The sequence below is a fragment of the Elaeis guineensis genome, chromosome 4 (genome assembly GCF_000442705.2).
Source record: "Elaeis guineensis isolate ETL-2024a chromosome 4, EG11, whole genome shotgun sequence".
Taxonomy (NCBI): domain Eukaryota; kingdom Viridiplantae; phylum Streptophyta; class Magnoliopsida; order Arecales; family Arecaceae; genus Elaeis; species Elaeis guineensis.
In genome coordinates, this window is record NC_025996.2 from 1,469,373 (window position 1) to 1,488,808 (window position 19,436).

At 50.9% G+C, this 19,436-nt stretch overlaps 1 protein-coding gene across 1 annotated transcript; it reads right to left on the reverse strand.

Annotated features, from left to right (window-relative positions):
• Positions 1-12,184: 12,184 nt before the first annotated feature.
• Positions 12,185-18,073, reverse strand: LOC105044330 (uncharacterized). Its single transcript, XM_073255049.1, is given in 5 exon segments — positions 12,185-13,203; positions 14,913-15,077; positions 15,080-15,582; positions 15,982-17,096; positions 17,571-18,073. Coding segments are annotated over 4 exon segments (2,775 nt in total). The 5' UTR covers positions 17,070-17,096; positions 17,571-18,073.
• Between the last annotated feature and the right edge of the window lie 1,363 nt (positions 18,074-19,436).

A 19,436-nucleotide genomic window follows, 5' to 3' on the forward strand; every position in this document is an offset into this window, starting at 1 on the left:
AAATAAAATAATATAGAGGTGATCTTCACAGTCCCAAATTTTTGAAGAAAGAAATAGTGGAATACATACCATATTGGGAAAGGCATGACCAAGAAAATTATAACTCACACTGGATAGTCTGAATTGATGAACTTTGGGCTTTCCTTTCTGAGTATACTTGATTAATTTGGCTACCTTTCTTTAAAGCAATAACGGCCTTCAAAATAAAGAAAAATTCAAGTAAGAATTGAGGATCCAAATCATCCATAAACCATGTCAATTGACTTCTAACAATTACAAAAAGATGATCAAACCTTTCTCAAGAAAAATAACAAATGGAAAATATGCTAAAGATCATACGCCAGTGCAATATAGAACATCAATGTAACTTCTCAGAAGAATATGGCTAAACACAAAGCAAGGCTGCGAGGAGAGGTCAAAAGTGTGTTAGAACATGAAAAACTAAAACTAATGAAATCCGTTATATAATACTCCACTTATTCTGCATACTATTTTAGAAAGGGATAAAGAAAGATTGAACATCTAGCAAAAGTTGGTGAGTTCAGCAATTCATGAAGCACCACACCTAACAGATGACGTACATCGATCGATCACTTCATAGCTTGACATTTTGCCACAATGCTTCCTTAAAAGCCATCATATCGATGAAACCACAAACCAACTTGCACATAGTTGTATTGGGAGAAATAACTTGATTGTAGGCATATCTAAAAGACTCGTGGATATATCTCATCCTATCACCGGATTCAATTTTCGATATGCTCAACAACATAAGAAACGATCCAATCCTTAGAACGTCTTTCCTCTTTCGACTAGGATTCAGAGCCAACAGTAACTTACGGCAAGATTTTCTTCGGTACCCACCGACCGTGATTTTGCCATCAATGAGGAAAATGAAAAGAGCAAGTGATCGCCAAGGGACACCGACTAAATTATTAAAAATTTGAAGTACGAAATATATACTCTACATTAAAGTGTCCGTCTTGTTGCGCACATTGTTGAATAAAATACCCTTTGTTGCGGCCAATCTCTTCGTCGCCTGGTCGCCGGGAACGAGCGCCTGCAAAAAAAGAAGTCCATACTGACCGGAGGCGGCTCCGACGGGGACCCTCCGACGGTCAAGTCAGAGAGGTGACTGGGCAACAGTGAAATGAAGACAGAGAGCTCAATCGAGAGAGAGTCAGAGAGAGAGAGGGAGGGAGCAAGCCTGTTGTTTCGAAGGCCCTTTGCACTGTTGCCTTCCCCGGTATATATAGTGGAGCGTGGTATGGCGCCGTCATTAATGGCACGGACAATTGAGGAATTGTCAACTCACTGTAGACTGTCAGAGTCGCCGTGAAAGTGTCACATCGCCGTGGGGCTGTCAAATCACTAGGGTTGACAATGCCCTAGGTGGGATAATGCCCTTAGGTGGCAGTGCCGCATGTCGCTGTCGGGGTCGACAGTCTCTGACAGCTATACGGCGATCGGAGGAGTCGACCGACCCTAGGTCGGTGGCCATCTGTGTGGCGTCGGACGAAGATTTGGGCCTCTCTGATAATCAGCCGGACATGTTGCGAGAGTCGGCTATCGGACTTCCCGGTTCAGTCGGTCGGGAGAGTGGAAAAGGTCTGCCCGACCGACATATCCTCAGTCGGTAAAGGGCCGTTAATCGGCCGGTGATGGCGTCCGGTCGGTCGATCGGTCCGTCGGTCGATCGGTCGGTCGATCGATCCGTCGGTCGATCGGTCAGTCGGTCGGTCGGGTATGTCCGATCATAAGCCGTCGTGAGCGGGGTCGGTCGGTATCTCCCAACAGTTGCCCCCCTCCACTCTTGAGTCGGACGGTGCGCTGGCCGATGCCTCCGTTTGGCCAGCAACGCCGGGCGAAAAGGAGTGGATTCGCCGCAGGCCAAATTCCGACCGTACCGTGAGTTGATACGACGTCAGGTGTCTCATAAATGCCGAGCGATTCGCTGGCGTCAGGTGTTACGTCGGTGTCAGATGTCCCGTCCTGTCGGTGTCAGGTGTTATGTTGGTGATCGAGTGCCGGACGATTTGGTGTCAGGCAATCGGGTGCTGGACGATTTGGTGTCAGGTGGTCGGGTGTCTGGCGCCTTTTGGGGAACGCAAACCGCCGCCAAGCGCCGGTCCTGGGAGCGCGGGGCGCTGTCAGGCGTCCCATCGGGAACGCGAATCGCCGGGGCGATTAAATTCGGAACCGCGGCCCTTTTGCCACGTGTCGAAGGTGGTTGGGGCCGGCGTCCTCCGTATTAAATGAGGGCGGTGCGGCCTTCCCGGGATGGGCGCGTCGGACCATCGGGCCAAAAGGAGGGCCCGGACGCCGCCACGTGTCGCCCATCCGGGGGATCTCGATCGGCGCGGGATCATCTTGGCCATTGAATGGCCCTATATATATAGGACCACCTGCGCTCGAAGCCCCACCCTGAACAATTTGCTGCAGAGACTCTGTCCGAGTACTCCCTCCGTCGTCGCCGGCAGTCGTCTCCCCTTTCGCTTTCTAAAGGGTCCGTTTTGGGTTCGTGATCTTCTCTTCTTTCTTCTTCCTCTTCTTCTTCTTTGGTCTCGCCTTTCTCTTGGTTCTGGTGTGATGGCCGGAAACCCATCTCGGGGGGCTCGATCGGGAAACCCGACCGATGACCCTCGGTCGACTCCGAAAGTTGAGGTTTCCTCGCTTTCGAGGCCGAACGTTGATCGGCTTCGGGATCAGTATCGCATCCCGGAGCAGTTTCAACTCTCCGCCCCAGGGGTCGGTGGTCGGGTTAACAACCCTCCGCCGGGTCAATTGGCACTGTACGTCGAAGATCTTCGCGCGGGTCTTCGGCTTCCGATTTCGGAGTTCGTCCGAAATCTGCTGGATTATTACGGACTTTGTCTGGCGCAACTGGCGCCGAACTCTGTCCGACTAATAGTCAGCTTCGCCTTGTTGTGTCAGCTTCTGCCGACCAACCCTCGCATTTCTCTCTTCCGGGCTTTTTTTGTGCTCCGACCCCACCCTAAGGCCCGAGGGTGGTGGCTCTTCAACCCCCGGAAGGGTCTTTCCTTCATCACTGGTCTTCCATCGTCCATCCACGGGTGGAAGAACCAGTTTTTCTTCGTCTCATCTTCTTCTCCCTGGGGCTTTTCTTCTCACTGGGGCGTGCCCCGGACCGAAGCAAACGAGAACAGCCGGGTGGAGGCGGACGACCGGGAGGACTTCCACCGACTCAAGGACATGTCGGTCCCAAAGCAGAGGGAGCTTGTTACCGAACAAGCCCTCTATGACGCTGGCCTGAGCTTGGTCCCCCATCTAGGTATCGCCCGATCCATCGGTTGTCTTTTCATTCGGCTTTCGTTCTTGTTCTTATATTAATATTTCTGTCGGTATCGCGGGACACCTCCGAGGATGAGGCCGACCGACGTCGAAATCCGACAGTATGCGGCGAGGAAGAAGCCGGCATCGGGGGCAGGACCTTCGCGTCTGCCGAAGAAGCCCACCACAGCAGCGCCGACCGTCGAGGCGTCGGCGACCGACCAATCGGAGCTGGTGATAGCACTCGCGGCTCCGGCTGTGCAACCGGAGGAGCGGCAGGCGGAGGAAGCGGCGGAAGGGACATCGGCGGCTTCGCCGGGGGTGTGGCATCGGACGACGTTCGGGAACCCGAACATCATCCGACGGCATCTGCAGCCGCAACGGGGGGTGCCGCGTCAAACTCGAGCATCCCCTCCCTATCGGATCTGCTGGTTGGGGTGGCCGATCGGGGGAAAGCCCCGATGGACCCCGCGGATGACACGAGGTCGGGGAGTCGCACAGTGCCGCCCAGCGCTCAGTTTCCCGAAGGGGCGTCGGCGCTGACCGACCGCAATCTGGCCAGGAGGCTGTGCCAGGGGATCCTCCTCCCAGCCGACGTGGAGGCGCTGAGGTCTCGGCAAGTGATCGAGATGTTATCCTCGTTCTACCCGACCATGGTCGAGGTAAGTACCGCTTCGCCTCCTCTTTCTTTAATATTTTCATTATTTTGCTTTCCTGACGAAACGCTCATGTCGGCAGATGATCTACACCATGTCCGAACTTGAAGCCGGGTACGGAGGTTCGGGAACGTCCGGGCGGCTTGGAAAGACAGGGCGGCGGCAGCCGAAGCCGACCGGACAATGCTGGTCGACCATCTGAAGCAGTCGACCGACCGGGAGGCGAAGTTGGCGGACGAGGTCTCTCGTCTCAGGTCCGAGCTAAAGTCAGCCCGGAAAGAAGTCAAACGCAAGAGTCGAACCGTGCACCGTCTGCGGCGCGAGCGTGACGGCGTTGCCGCCGAACTCGAGAGCGAGCGCGAGCAGCTCCGGATCAGCCTGGAGAAGCTCGCCAAAGCTGAGGAGGATCTGTCAATCGCCCAGGCCGACGCCGACATATCGAAGGCAGAGGCAGAGTCGGCAAAGGACTCGCTCGGCCGGGCGGAAGCGGAAGCAAGGTCGGCGAAGGAGTCGGCGAGTCGGGCGGTGGACGACTTCCGCGCCACCGACCAGTATCGGGAAGAGCTATTGGAGTCCGGCTTCGCGTCGTACCGGGTGGGGTACGAGGACGGTCGGGATGCGGTCCAAGCCCTGTACCCAGAGCTGGACCTCAGCAGTATCGTCCCGTCGGGAGCCGAGGACCAAGCCACGGAAGAGATGGCCGATCCATCGTCGGGAGGCATCGCCGTGGCGGGAGAGGCCGTCCAGGAACAAGCTGCCGAAGGAGAGACGGCCGCGACTCGTGACCCATCGCCGACTGCCAGTCCCTTGCCGACCGACGATCCTGCTTCGGCCGTCGACCCAGTGTCGATCACGGTGGACACGTCGGTCATCCCCGACCTTCCATCGGTCGAGGAGATTGACTCGGAAGGATGACCGCGGCCTCGTCGTCTTTTATCCTTTTTGTTTTTTCTTCTTAAAACACTTGTAACTGGGCTTCGGTCTGACTTTGTAAGCTTCTTTTGATCTTGAATGAAATCAGTCTTAGACTTAAACTTTTTTCCCTCTGCCTGTTTTTCTTTCTTTCATGTGTTATAGAATGCATCTGAACACGTAAGTTGCCAACTCATATAGGTCGGTTAGGACGTTCGGCAACTCGCGCGCCACGAAGGTAGAACAAGTCTCGACTTTGGATCGACCTTCAATGGTCGAGGCCGTAAGTCGGGCGTCCTTCCTCCGACCGTGCATCGGCGCGTTCGTTGAGTCGGAAGCCGACGACCGTCGGATAAAGGTTCGGTAGTCAGATCCCTTCCGACGCATTCAGTCGAATGTCGTCCGACGCATTTAGTCAGGGGAACGCCGATAAGTCGGATCTCGATACTCTTGCGATGGGTACTTATACTGCGCCAAATGATATACGGTGATAAACCGAATATCTTCCGGCCGGTCGTAGCTCGGTCGGTGAGTCATGAATGCGACTGAGGTCGCATCGTGAGATAGACGTGATAAGCCGAATATCCTTCGACCGACCGTAGCTAGGTCGGTAAGTCGCGAGGGCAGTCGCGTAGGCATTCCGTCTTTCTTTGGTCGGGGCTCAGTCGGTAGGTTAGCCGATTGTCTGGTCTGAAAGTACGATCGTAGAAGGAGTGTCAACTCCCGTCAATATAGATATATCGGTCCTTGTAAGGGTCTGATGTTTCGTCGACCGTCGAAGGAGTGTGACTCCCGTCCATGTAGATATATCGGTCTTTGTAAGAGTCCGATGTATCATCGACGATGGTGCCGTCGGTCTCAGGCGGATACCAAGTCCGAGTCGGCACGTCGGGGCTCGACCTTGGTGAGCGCCGATCGTCAGTCGAAGAGTTAAAACTCCGAGATTTCAAACTGGATTCGTATTCTGAATGAACAAGTACAAAGTTCATTGATGATACAACTTCAGGTTATCGGTGTTCCATGTTCGGGGAATGGGTTTCCCTTCCAGAGTCTCCAGTCGGTAGGCCCTCGGACCATAGGTGTCTGCTACCATGTAGGGCCCTTCCCAGTTCGGAGCCAGTTTCCCTTAGTCCAGGGGCTTCGAGACCTTCACCTTTCTCAGGACTAAGTCACCAGGCCTGAAAAGCTTCGGCCTGACTTTGGCATTGTAGTACCGGGCCACCTTCTGTCGGTATGAAGCTATGCGAAGTTGAGCCTCATTTCGCAGTTCGGGGAGGAGGTCTAAGTCGGCTCTCCGACAATCAGAGTTGTCCGGCTCTTGATACCGCTCGACCCTTGTAGACGGCAGCCCGATCTCGAGTGGGATCATCGCTTCCGTCCCATAGGCCAAACCGAAAGGCGACTCCCCGGTCGGTACGCGGGGGGTCATTCGATAAGCCCACAGAACGGAGCCTAGCTCGTCGGCCCAGAGGTCTTTGGCTTCGTTTAGCCGGGTTTTGAGCCCGTGTAGTATGGTCCGGTTGGTCACCTCGACTTCGTCGTTGGACTGTGGGTGCCCGATCGAAGTCAGTCGGTGTGTGATGTGAAATCTTGCACAGAAATCTCTGAAATCTTGGTTGTCGAATTGCCGTCCATTGTCGGTGATAATGGTATGCGGCAATCCGAACCTGAAGATGATGGATTTTTGGACAAAGTCCTCCATCTTTCGCTCGGTAATCTGCGCCAGGGGCTCGGCCTCCACCCACTTGGTAAAGTAGTCGATGGCGACAACTATGAACTTTCTTTGACCCGATGCTGAGGGAAAGGACCGAGAATGTCGACCCCCCACTGGGCAAAGGGCCATGGAGCGACGATAGGAGCGATTTGGCTGGCCGGTCGGTGTTGCATGTTAGCGTACTTCTGGCAAGGTTCGCACCTCCGGACCAACTCAGCCGCGTCCTTCCTCATGGTGGGCCAGTAGTAGCCCTGTCGCAGGACCTTGTAGGCCAGAGACTTGCCCCCCAAGTGATTCCCGCAGATCCCTTCGTGCACTTCTCGGAGAGCATAGTCTGCGTCGGTCGGTCCCAAGCACCTAAGCAAGGGAAGGAGAACGACCTTTTGTAAGTCGGCCATCCATGATCACATATTGGGAGGCCGACCATCGGAGCCGCCTGGCCTCCGTGGGGTCTTCAGGGCCGGTCCCGTCAGTCAGGAACGGACAATCGGATCCATCCAGCTTGGTTCGACTGTTAGTTGTAGTACTTCTTTGACCCGGTCGATGCTCGGTTGCTCGAGGTTCTCCACGAACGTCCGACCCAAAGAGTCGAAAGCCGAAGTCGCCAGTCTAGAGAGTGCGTCGGCACGGGCGTTCTCCGACCTAAGGATGTGGAAATTTTAAAATACCTGAGGCGCGCTACGAGGTCCTTCACTTTCTGAAGATATTTGGTCATGGTCGGATCTCGCGCTTCGAATTCACCTTTGACCTGCCCCACGATCAGCTGAGAATCGGAGAATGCCCGGAGGCTGTCGACATCCAGTTCCCTCGCCATCCTAAAGCCGGCGAGGAGCGCTTCATACTCGGCTTGGTTATTGGAGGCTTTGAAGTCGAATCGGAGGGCGTACTCGGTGACTACCCCATCCGAGTTGGTGAGCAGGAACCCAGCCCACTCCCCTGAGCGTTTGAAGCTCCGTCGATGTGCAGTACCCAAGTGGAGACCAGGTCTGGCTCGGAGACCGCATCTCGTCTCGGGTCCGCAGCTACCGATCCTTGGTCGGTGGTCGGGCACTCGGCGATGAAGTCGGTCAGGACCTGAGCCTTCAAGGCAGGCCGCGGTCGGTACTGTATGTCGAACTCGCTGAGCTTCATCGCCCACTTCGCCAGTCGTCCCGATGTGTCCGGTCGGTGCAAGATTGCCCTCAGGGGCTGGTTGGTGAGAACCACTATGGCATGAGCTTGGAAGTATGGACGGAGTCGTTGTGCAGAGACGGTCAAGGCGAAAATCATCTTTTCGTCTCCGAATATCGGACTTCAGCGCCGTGGAGTACTTTGCTGGTATAGTAGATAGGCTGATGGGTTCGGTTCTCATTTTCTCGGACGAGCACCGAACTGACCGCCTCAGAGGAGGTGGCCAAATAGAGATACAAGGTCTCCCCGACCTGCGGCTTCACGAGCAGCGGCGGGGAAGCCAAGTACTTCTTCAGATCTTCGAAGGCCCGTTGGCACTCATCCGACCAAGAAAAACCCTTCGCTTGCCGCAAAGTTTTGAAAAATGGGAGGCACCTTTTAGCTGATCGAGAAATAAACCGGCTGAGAGCGACGATTTTTTCGTTCAGCTGCTGGACCTTCCTCTTGGTGTTCGGATGACGCATGTCGATGATCGCCTTTATTTTCTCAGGGTTGGCCTCGATCCCTCTCTGAAAAATGAAGAATCCGAGGAACTTCCCCGAGGTTACCCCAAAAGCGCACTTAGTCGGATTCAGCTTCATTCGATGTTATCGTAGAGTGCGGAAGGCCTCTTCGAGGTCCTGAACGTGATTCGAAATCCGTGCACTTTTCACCAGCATGTCGTCTACGTATACCTCCATATTGCGCCCGATCTAATCTTTAAAGACCTTATTGACAAGTCGTTGGTAGGTGGCGCCGGCGTTCTTCAGCCCGAAGGGCATCACTCGATAACAGTAGAGGCCCTTGGGGGTCACGAAGGCAGTGTGCTCCTCGTCTTCAGGCGCCATCTGGATCTGGTTGTACCCGGCAAAGGCGTCCATGAAGCTGAGCAGTCGAAATCCGGACGTCGCATCCACCAACTGGTCGATCTTTGAAAGTGGAAAGCTATCTTTTGGACAGGCCCGATTCAGGTCGGTATAGTCGATGCAAATCCTCCACTTCCCGTTGGCTTTCTTGACCATGACAACATTGGCGAGCCAATCGGGATACGTGGCTTCTCTGATGAAGCCCGCCTCAAGCAGCTTGTCCACTTCTTCGTCGATGGCCCTCTGTCTTTCGGGAGCAAAGGACCTTTTCTTCTGCCCCACCGGCCTCATCGTCGGGTCGATGTTGAGTCGGTGGGTTATTGTCTCTAGGGGGATGCCCGACATATCTGCTGCCGACCAAGCAAATACGTCGGCATTGGTCGTTAGCAGCTCCGTCAACCATCGCCGTTCGGGTTCTGGCAGTTGAGACCCGACCCATACCTTCCGATCGGGGTCTCCTGCAATCGGGATTGACACGAGTTGTTCGGCCGGCGAGCCCCGTTCTTCCTCCTCCCGCTGGTCTAGTTTGTCGATCGTCAGGAAACCCCTCAACTCGTCATTCTGAGCGGAGATCTGGAAGCATCGGCGAGCGAGCTGTTGGTCCCCGCGCATCTCTCCGACCCCGTTCCTTGTTGGAAACCGAACGAGGAGATGGTACGTCGAGACGATCGCCTTGAGGGCGTTAAGTCCGGGTCTTCCAAGTATGGCGTTGTAGGCCGAAGGCACTTGGACAAGCGCAAAAGTCAAATGAACCGTGCTTTGTCATGGTTCGGTGCCGACCGTCACAGGCAGGGTAACTTCACCTTCCGTTGAGACGGCGTCTCCGGCAAAGCCTATCAAGGGCGTAGAGACCCTCTTGAGTCGGTTGGTAGATAGTCGCATCCGGGAGAAGGTCGAGTAAAATAAAATATTTGTCGAACTTCTATTATCTACAAAAATTCTTTTTACATCATAGTTTGCTATTGTTGCCGAGACAACAACAGCGTCGTCGTGGGGAGTTTGGATGCCTCGAACGTCCTCCCCCGTAAAAGTAATCACGTCGTCCGGGCGTAGCTTCTTCATGGGTTCCCCTTCAGCAGACGTCCTTGGGCCGAGTCGCTTGGAAATCATATTGATGACCCCGGCCGTCGGCTGATTGGTGGTCGCTTCCTCAGTCGGCTGGGGTCGTCGGTCGGCCACAGGTCGAGTCGGCGGGTTCCTCCGAAATTTATCGAGATATCCTCGATGGATGAGAGCTTCGATCTCATCCTTAAGCTGGATGCATTGCTCGGTATTGTGGTCGTGGCCCCGGTGGAATCGACAGTACTTCCATCGGTCGAGGCCTTTTGCCTTCAAAGGCGGAGGCCGTCGCAGGTATTCTTCCCCCTCGATCTCCATTAAAATCTGCGCACGGGGAGCGAAGAGAGGAGTGTAGGAGTCATACCTGGGGCGTGCCGGCCTTGGAGTCTGTCGTCGGGGCGACTTTTGATTTCGTCGCGGGGGTGAGACCCGACTATCAGTCGGGGGCCTGCTAGGTTCGACGGGATCCCGACCCTTCCTTCGCTTTTCCTTCGGACCCTTGAACTCGGTCGAGCGCCGGTCGGAGGCTCCTTCGTCCGTGCGCATATACTTGTACGCGCGCTCCAGCAATTCGGCATATGTACGGAGGAGGGTCTTGTCCAGGGAGTAGGTGAATCGGGATGCCCTCAGCCCCCGTTTCATGACTGAGATAGCCATGTCCTCGTTGAGGTCCCGGACCTCAAGCGTGGCCGTATTGAATCGCGCCACGAAGTGTCGGAGCGTCTCATTTTCTCCCTATTTGAGGGAGAAAAGGCTGTCCGACGTTCGCGGCGGCTTCCAGCTGGTGCTGAAGTGAGCCACGAAAGAGTACTCGAGCTGCCGAAGGAGTGGATACTTTCCGATCGAAGACCGGAGTACCAGGCCCTGGCAGCCTTGCAGAGTGTGGCGGAGAAGCCGATGCAAAAGAGAGCGTCGGTTGCCCCCTGAATCTCATGAGAGCTTTATAGCTCTCCAGGTGGTCGATTGGATCGGTGGAGCCGTCGTATGGCTCCACGTGCGGCATCTTGAACCGATTGGAGATCGGTTCGTCGAGGATGAGTCGGGAAAGAGGTTGGGCAGTCTGAAAGTCGACGTCGTTCGAAGACTTCTGCCCGTCCACCTGCAACTGTGCAAGCCGATGATCGATTTTCTCGAACCTGCGTTCGTAGTCATCCTCCGCCGGTGCTGGGAGACCCCAAGAGTGGAGTCTCCGGAAGATTCTGAGAGGGAGACGGACGGCGCTCGTGGTCACTTCTCCTTCCTCGCCCGTTCCAGCAGGGAGGGAGAGAGCTGCTGGGACTGACGGGCATCGCGCCGTGGCCGCCCCTCCTCCGCTCCTTGAGAGCGCTGTGGCAAGCGCTCGCGCGGAGGCGATGGAGATCGACGCGGGCGTCGGCGGCTACTCCTGGAGGGCATCGGATGGGCCGCCGGTTGTTGCTGGAGGCTCTTGACCGCGTCCGTCAGCACGGTCATCTGCCGTACGATTGCCGCGATCTGCGCCTCCGTGGTCACCGCGGGGTGCGGAGAGCTGGGTTCCGCCGCGGAGGGTGGCGGAGAGGCCTCTTCCCGGCGGGAAGAGCGCCTCGCCGACCCTGTGACTCTCGATCATTGGGCTCTTGTCTTTGTCATCAGTATCTACTGCTTGAGAATGCCTGCCTCGCCCTCCTTCCTGGCGCGCCAATCTGTTGCGGCCAATCCTCTCGTCGCCTGGTCGTCGGGAACGAGCGCCTGCAAAAAAGGAAGTCCACACTGACCGGAGGCGGCTCCGGCGGGGACCCTCCGACGGTCAAGTCAGAGAGGTGACTGGGCAACAGTGAAATGAAGACAGAGAGCTCAATCGAGAGAGAGTCAGAGAGAGAGGGAGGGAGCAAGCCTGTTGTTTCGAAGGTCCTTTGCACTGTTGCCTTCTCCGGTATATATAGTGGAGCGTGGTATGGCACCATCATTAATGGCGCGGACAATTGAGGAATTGTCAACTCACTGTAGACTGTCAGAGTCGCCGTGAAAGTGTCACATCGCCGTGGGGCTGTCAAATCACTAGGGTTGACAATGCCCTAGGTGGGATAATGCCCTTAGGTGGCAGTGCCGCATGTCGCTGTCGGGGCCGACAGTCTTTGGCAGTTGTACGACGATCGGAGGAGTCGACCGACCCTAGGTCGGTGGCCATCTGTGTGGCGTCGGACGAAGATTCGGGCCCCTCTGATAATCAGCCGGCATGTTGCGAGAGTCGGCCATCGGACTTCCCGATTCAGTCGGTCGGGAGAGTGGGAAAGGTCTGCCCGACCGACATATCCTCAGTCGGTAAAGGGCCGTTAATCGGCCGGTGATGGCATCCGGTCGGTCGGTCCGTCGGTCGATCGGTCGGTCGATCAGTCCGTCGGTCGATCGGTCGGTCGGTCGGTCGGGTATGTCCGATCATAAGCCGTCGTGAGCGGGGTCGGTCGGTATCCCCCAACACCCTTCGTCTCAGCGCTGGTAACAAGAATCATCAACCCATGTTATGGTTACAAATATAACATAAACAATCAAGAACTATTTAAAAAAAAAAAAATCATATTTCAGAACTTGGTACAGTTCTTAGGCAAGCCGGTACGGTGATCAACAATAACAAGCTCTGATTCGCTGCAGCTGATCACATCTTGCCCGAGCTTCGCCCCTGCTGCTTTCAATCCCTTCAAAGAGATTGGTTGGTTGAATAGGTTAATCACTGGCAGCTTCGAAGCAGGAGGCAGCTTCCCCGCCGGCAATAAGCTCGTGAAATCATCCTCCACCAGTGGCACCTCAAAGTCTTCCTTCTTGTGCTTCACTACATTGTCCTTGGCATTGATGTGCGCACCGGGCTCCATATGGTTGGTCGAGAAGCTCATTTGGTCGGGGAAGTTTGGGTACAGGCTCACATATCCTCTCAGGTACATCATGTCGATGAGGAACTTCTTCCAAGAAGCTTGCCACCCGTTGGTCCTGGACCTGGGGATCTGAACCGGGTTTTGCTTGGCATCTTCGGTGAACCTCGAGCCCATGTAAGCATAGAATTCTCTCCATTGCTTGGCAAAGAAAACTGCACCCCAACTGCACGGGAGCTGGTGGAGATATGGGGTGTTGGGGTGGATCTTCTTGAAGAAATCAGTAGCATTCCATCTGGGCCTTTCTTTCACTACTTCGACAAGGCGTGGGGTGTAGAGAGAGATGGAAGAGAGCTCTGGGAGCGCGACCTGGGGGTCGTAGTGGTAGGCTAGGAGCGCATACTTTATCCAGAGGTAGTAGTAGGGGGAGACCTCGATGTCATCTTCCAGTAGGAGGCCGAAGTCATGGTCAGATGATGGGTACCAGCTCTCGCTCACGGCTCGAATCAGCCCACCTTGAATGATGCGCCTCCGTATGAGTTTAGGACCTTGTTCCCATTCGAAGGATCCTACGACCTTTAGTGTCTCCTCATCAACCTTGCCGTCCATGTTGAAGCTCAAAGGGATCTCATCCCCGAGATAGTAGGCATTTTGGAGGGATCTGAGGAGCCTCTGAAGAGAGGATGCTCGGTTCTGGGTGATGATATTAACAGAAACTCTCATCTTATACCAGTCTGCAAGAGATATGAAATTAATCAGTTAACTCTCTGAGAAGCGTAATAGTGGCATTTATTTCTTGTCTATATCTTTCCAAGCTGCTGCTGCTTTTTTTTTTTTTTTTTTTGTGAGGAAAAGGAAGGCTAGGCCACCCAATTTATTGGAGAGGTTAGGATATACATGTACAACAAGTGTACGAGAAGGAATATACATAGAGAGTACAAAGAAGAAGAAGGAAGAAGAAGAAGAAGAAGAAGAAGAGAGTAAGGAAACAGAAAATAAAACAGCTAAAACAGAAAACAGAATGGGAAAAAAAATCCAAGAAAACAAGAAAGAAAATTGTTGTGGGATGGGCATCGGGGGCATCGAGCCCGAAAATCCTATACCGGATACAATCATGAGAGCCTACTGCTTATTAGTGCGAGTTCCTCTTCTCCCATGTGAAGTGCCTTTTGTGGGGCAAAACCGTGAGGGGTGGGGTTGTCACTGGGTCAAAGGCCTGGGTCCCGCTCCAGAGCGGACAATACCTTACGATTGAGTGGAGGAGATAGTTCCGTACTATGGGCAGTATACCTCAATAATTGGTACCGTCTGTGGAAACCCGTCCCCTATCTGCAGCAGTACGCTCCCTTGCTGGGGGGTTGTTGTGGGATGGGTATCGGAGACATCGAGCCCGAAAGTCCCATACCGGATACAATCAAGAGAGCCTACTGCTTATTAGTGCGAGTTCCCCCTTCCCACGTGAGGCATCTTTTGCGGGGCAAAACCGTGAGGGGTGGGGTTGTCACTGGGTCAAAGGCCTGGGTCCCGCTCTAGAGCGGACAATACCTCACGATTGGGTGGAGGAGATGGTTCCGTACTATGGGCAGTAGACCTCAACAATTGGCGTCGTCTGTGGGAACCCGTCCCCTACCTGCAGCAGTACGCTCCCTTGCTGGGAGGCTGTTGTGAGATGGGCATCGGGGCCATCGAGCCCGAAAGTCCCATACCGGATACAATCAAGAGAGCCTACTGCTTATTAGTGCGAGTTTCCTCTCCCACGTGAGGCGCTTTTGCGGGGCAAAACCGTGAGGGGTGGGGTTGTCACTGGGCCAAAGGCCTGGGCCCTGCTCCAGAGCGGACAATACTTCACGATTAGGTGGAGGAGATGGTTCGCCGTCTGTGGGAACCCGTCCCCTACCTGCAGCAGTACGCTCCCTTGCTAGGGAGGCTGTTGTGGGATGGGCATCGGGGGCATCGAGCCCGAAAGTCTCATACCGGATACAATCAAAAAAACCTACTGCTTATTAGTGCGAGTTTCCTCTCTCCCACGTGAGGTACTTTTTGTGGGGCAAAACCGTGAGGGGTGGGGTTGTCACTGGGCCAAAGGCCTGGGCCCCGTTCCAGAGCGGATAATACCTCATGATTGGATGGAGGAGATGGTTCTATACTATGGGCAGTAGACCTCAACAAAAATTAAAGAGAACAAAATAAAAAAGAAAATGATCGTTGATGTAACATGATGCAGAAACTGAGAAATGCAGCTCAAAGTGGAAAAGAAATGAGATAAACAATAATAATCTTGCTCAAAGTCTCAAGGAGGAGTAAAGTAGTAAGGTTAAATGGTTTAAATTGGGTTATTTTATCAATGACATAGGAATCTGTTTAACTAGAATTTATTAAATAGATAGGTTAAAACAAATGCAATCGGATAGGAAAGAAAAAAAAATTAATGAATGGCTCTTACTTGGTAATGCTGTTGATCGTAGATTAGCCATCCAAAGAACCTTGGGTATCACGGACCTTGGCAGAAGAACCAATGCAGAGCGGTTCAAATTAGTTTCAGCAGCCATTTTAAGAGCATTCTTCACGTTAAGATCGATATCAGCTACTGTGATGAGCAAGCTGGGGTGTGAATTTTGACCAGGCCTTTCATGCTCGAGTATACTGCTTGTAAAATGGGGGCCTCAGAATTGGATAATCCCGAGATGGCTTCAATCCCCAAATTAAAGATCTTAAACCTTCTCTCCTTGCAAACAGATTTTGGCCACTTAAGAACAACTGCAGCCTCTTCACATGGACAGAACCTTCCACCTGAGACAGCAATGTATGCTTTCTTTCCTACGGTTGATCGAAACCTGGCAAGAAGAGGAGCAAGTGCTTCAACCTCTCCAAGGGAGTGAGCATAGAAGAGAGCATCTATCTTCTGTGGGTACATTGCAGCCCATTGAGTAATGTAACCAGTGGAGAGGGCCCTCCACCACTGATCATCTCGGACTCGGACGATATCCTTGAAGATTACTGTGGTCTCGGAGACATACGCAAGCCTGTGCTCACTATCTCCCCAAGTTTCCTTGTCATTTGGATCAACAGGCAAGACATAGGAGTCAGCATTCCTGTATTTCTGAAGCTGGTAACTGCAAGATTACGCATATAACTCAAGGCTGCGCGTATGAAAAGAAATGATGAAACTAAAATTGCATTAGAAAAAGGAAAAATTGACCTCTCAAGCTAAATCATAAAAAAAAAGGTACTGGAGTTCATTTAAAACTGACATAATCATAATTCACCTACCAACCCAAACCATAGGCAACAACTAACAAAAAGCATGGAATTTGCTGTCCAAGAACCAAAACAGAAATATAAGACACAAAATGCTATCCTACTTCCTTATGAACCAATTAAATGTCATATCGGCACTATTTGCTACCTAAAAATGGTAGTTCACAGCTGCTAATTGTCCTTGTGAGTCCCTCCATATGTTTTCCAAAATTAAGCAAACCCAAGATGGAGTTCTGTTCCAAATGATCACTTACCTGAGATGCAGATCTTCGCCAGTCATAAAAGTAAAAGGTTTCTCGACAAACAGAGTCTTAACAAGATCGGCCGAGAGGAACCATGAACTCGACAAGAAGTCAACCTGCACAATCCTTTCAACGGTGATATCATAGGCCGGATCTGGCAAATACAAGCCTGCCTCCTTTGATCGGAGCTTTCGGTAGCTCGGGAATGTGAAGTCCTTCTCTCTGAAAGGCAAGATTCTTCCTATACTCCCCAACACTGCATTCTTGTACTTCTCGGTCCCTCCAACATGCGATAAAATCTCTAGCATTCTCCTTCCGGGAATCATATCATCATCCAGAATATAAACGAAATCAGCTTGTGTCTGTAGAGCCATCTGAAACCTTCCATAGTACTTGAAATCATAGCTCGAGCTAATGAAGCTAATCCTTGAATTGTTATAGCTCTCGACTATTCTTTTAAGCAAAAGCTCATTTGGGCTTCCAAAAGAAAGCACCCAAACATGGTGGAAAGGCAAAGTCTGATGGAGTAGTGAATCAAGCTGAGCACAAAGTGTTTTCCTCTTCAAGTGGTTTAAGATCACAGTAATTTTCGGGATTTCCAGACCTTGTAAGCTCCACTTAGACTTCATTCTCATGAGCTCACCAAGTGTTTCAGTTCCTGAATTTCGCTTCTTCTGGAACTGCAGCACTTCATTGTAGAGCTCCTGCTTGAGCTTGATCATCAATGCATCATCTGACTTCTTCTGTAGGAAACCAAGTTGCTCATGCTCGCATACATCATATGGGGAGAATGTAACATGATCATCTCGGAAGCTTGCGAGCATTCGGGGTTGCAGGATGAAGTGCTTCCAGTTTCGAGCAATACGAGTGGCCCATGAGAAGTCTGGTTTGGAACGGAGATCGATGGTCGGAGTCATGTAATAAAGAAGAAAGATTGCATATATGGCAAAAGTAAATTGAAGAAAAGTGAGGGCACAAATGAAGCGAGAAGAAGACTTCCTTGGTGTCCTAATTTTATTAGCTTTTCGAGAGCAATATTCATTAATTATCCCTTCCAAGGATTCATCACTTCGTATACTCGGACTTCGAACTAAACCCATAGGAGGGATTTGGACTTGAAGACAGATCTGCATTGACATGTCAGGTTAGACAGATGTACAAATAACAAATACTTAGATGGCAATGAGAAGACTCTAATTGTTTGCTCTTTTTTTTTTTTCTTTCCGAGAAGAAGCGCTAATCATATAACACCAAATTCTACAATGGATTTGATAAAATAAACGAACATTTTCGGGCCTCAACATGCAAGTGCTGGCTGAAAGATGGTCAATCCACAACTGGGAGGAAAGAAACAAGACCAGACATGTAAAGAACATCTTGGCATAGGATGAAAGTCTAAAACAAGAAAGCAATGATACAAATGCTGGAATTGTATGTCCTTCAAAAAATAGAAACAATTACAGGGAAGAAACAAAAAAACATAAGCAAATCGAACAACTGAAAATTATATTTTCCCCTAGATATCGATTTTTATCAAGAAAAAATAAAATTATATAATATGAAATGCAATTTAATGGCAGGAGCATATAATGAAAACATACTGTTTTCTGATGAATGATGACGAGCTTCAAAGCGAGGGGAAATTTAATACAATGCTGACAAGCATGAAAACAACAGATTTCATGCAGCCTGCAGCTATTTCAGAATAAGCATCCGAAGATTTTTCTCAGTAATGATATCCACCTTAAAGAGCCATAAATTCAATGGATAACACTGGCATGTTTCAAATCATCTTTCCCTTCTCCGTGGTGACGGTAAATTTAGTAATTCCTGGTCATGAACTAGAGAATAATACAGAGAGAACTTGTCTCTATGCTCTGAAGGAGATCAGAATCAAGAATTAGTGCTAAATTCAGGCAACTCAAACAAGAGAGAATCAAACTGACAAATTAGCACTACCATGAAGTTTGAATTTGAGTAAAAACGGAAAAGCACTGTCTAAGGCAAAAGAAAGATCAATCCAATGTATTCATAGACATCTGTGCTTAAATAAAGACCTAAACAAGCACTAAATTCAGTAGTTACACTCTTAAGAATGAATGAGGCTAAGAATAATTGATTTCATATAATGAAAGAAAGAACTTTTAGTCAAATGCCCAAAGGAAGCTTTGAGTCCAAGAACTACAGTAGACGTCGAGAGAGGGATCAAAAGTCAATAGGTCCAAAAAGGGGAGTGTTTGTTACTCTTGAAGCAACAAATCATGTGGCAATGCTTTTAATACACATGAGAGACATGCGTATATGTGCTACGCAGAGACTAACCATAAACTTTAAAGCCCTCTTTCACATATTAATTTATAGATTTTGCTGACCTCATGAGAAGTGCAATAAAAGAAGGGTTCACATGGGGCAGCCTGCGAACTCCTAGAGGGGTGATGCACCGAAGCTACCTTCACACCTCAATTCTCATACGTCGACGACACTTGCTGACACGATAGAGTGCCAGATTTTGAGGGTGGGAGAAGAGCGATATTAGCTTTCTTTGTGCTCGCTCGTGGTGGTAACTTACTCCATCACATTGGATATCCGATCCGATTCAATTTGAATAGCATGGCTTTTATCTAATCTACAATGAATTTATGGTGGTCTGAATATATATATATATATATATATATATATATATAACTCTTAAGAATTTTCATTTGAGGTGGAGAAGAGCGATATTAGCTTTCTTTGTGCTCGCTCGTGGTAACTTATCCATCACATTGGATATCGATCCGATTCATTTGAATAGCATGGCTTTTATCTAATCTACATGAATTTATGGTGGTCTGAATATATATATATATATATATATATATATATATATAACTCTTAAGAAATTTTCTTCTCGAGATTAAAAAGATTTTTGAACGATGTTTGGATGTGAACTATACTCCGCGAGGAGCCACACGGGCGTATGGCCTTTTGCCTTGCCATTTGACCTCTCTTTCCATGTGAGATGGAATGTTCAGTCACAACCTCTCAATTGTCACTGTTTGGCAGCACTAATCATGTTCGGACAACGAAGCTTACACTCATTTACATTGGTTCATCCGGCTATGCCCCGGGCCTTTTGCTCTTCTAACAACAATGGTGGCCGGCCATTCGTCAAGGCCCCGGAATCCGCTGGACATCTCAGCGGAGGGATTGGATATCCGCATCAGATTGAAGTTCCATTTTTTTGGAGTCTGTAGGAAGATTTATAGAGATTGTACAGAAGCTAGAATCTTTGACCGGCAAGATAGATTGAATCTTTGCCGAACTTTAGGCAAGTCGTAGGGAAAATTTTGCTTCCAGTAAAGGAGCTTTGAATTGAATATTTGTCCTGTTGCACAGACAAACGGACAGCAGGCAGCTTACTTTATTGTATTTTATATACTTTTCAGCTTTTCATCAATCTGAATCAACTTAGCCATGGAAGGTTG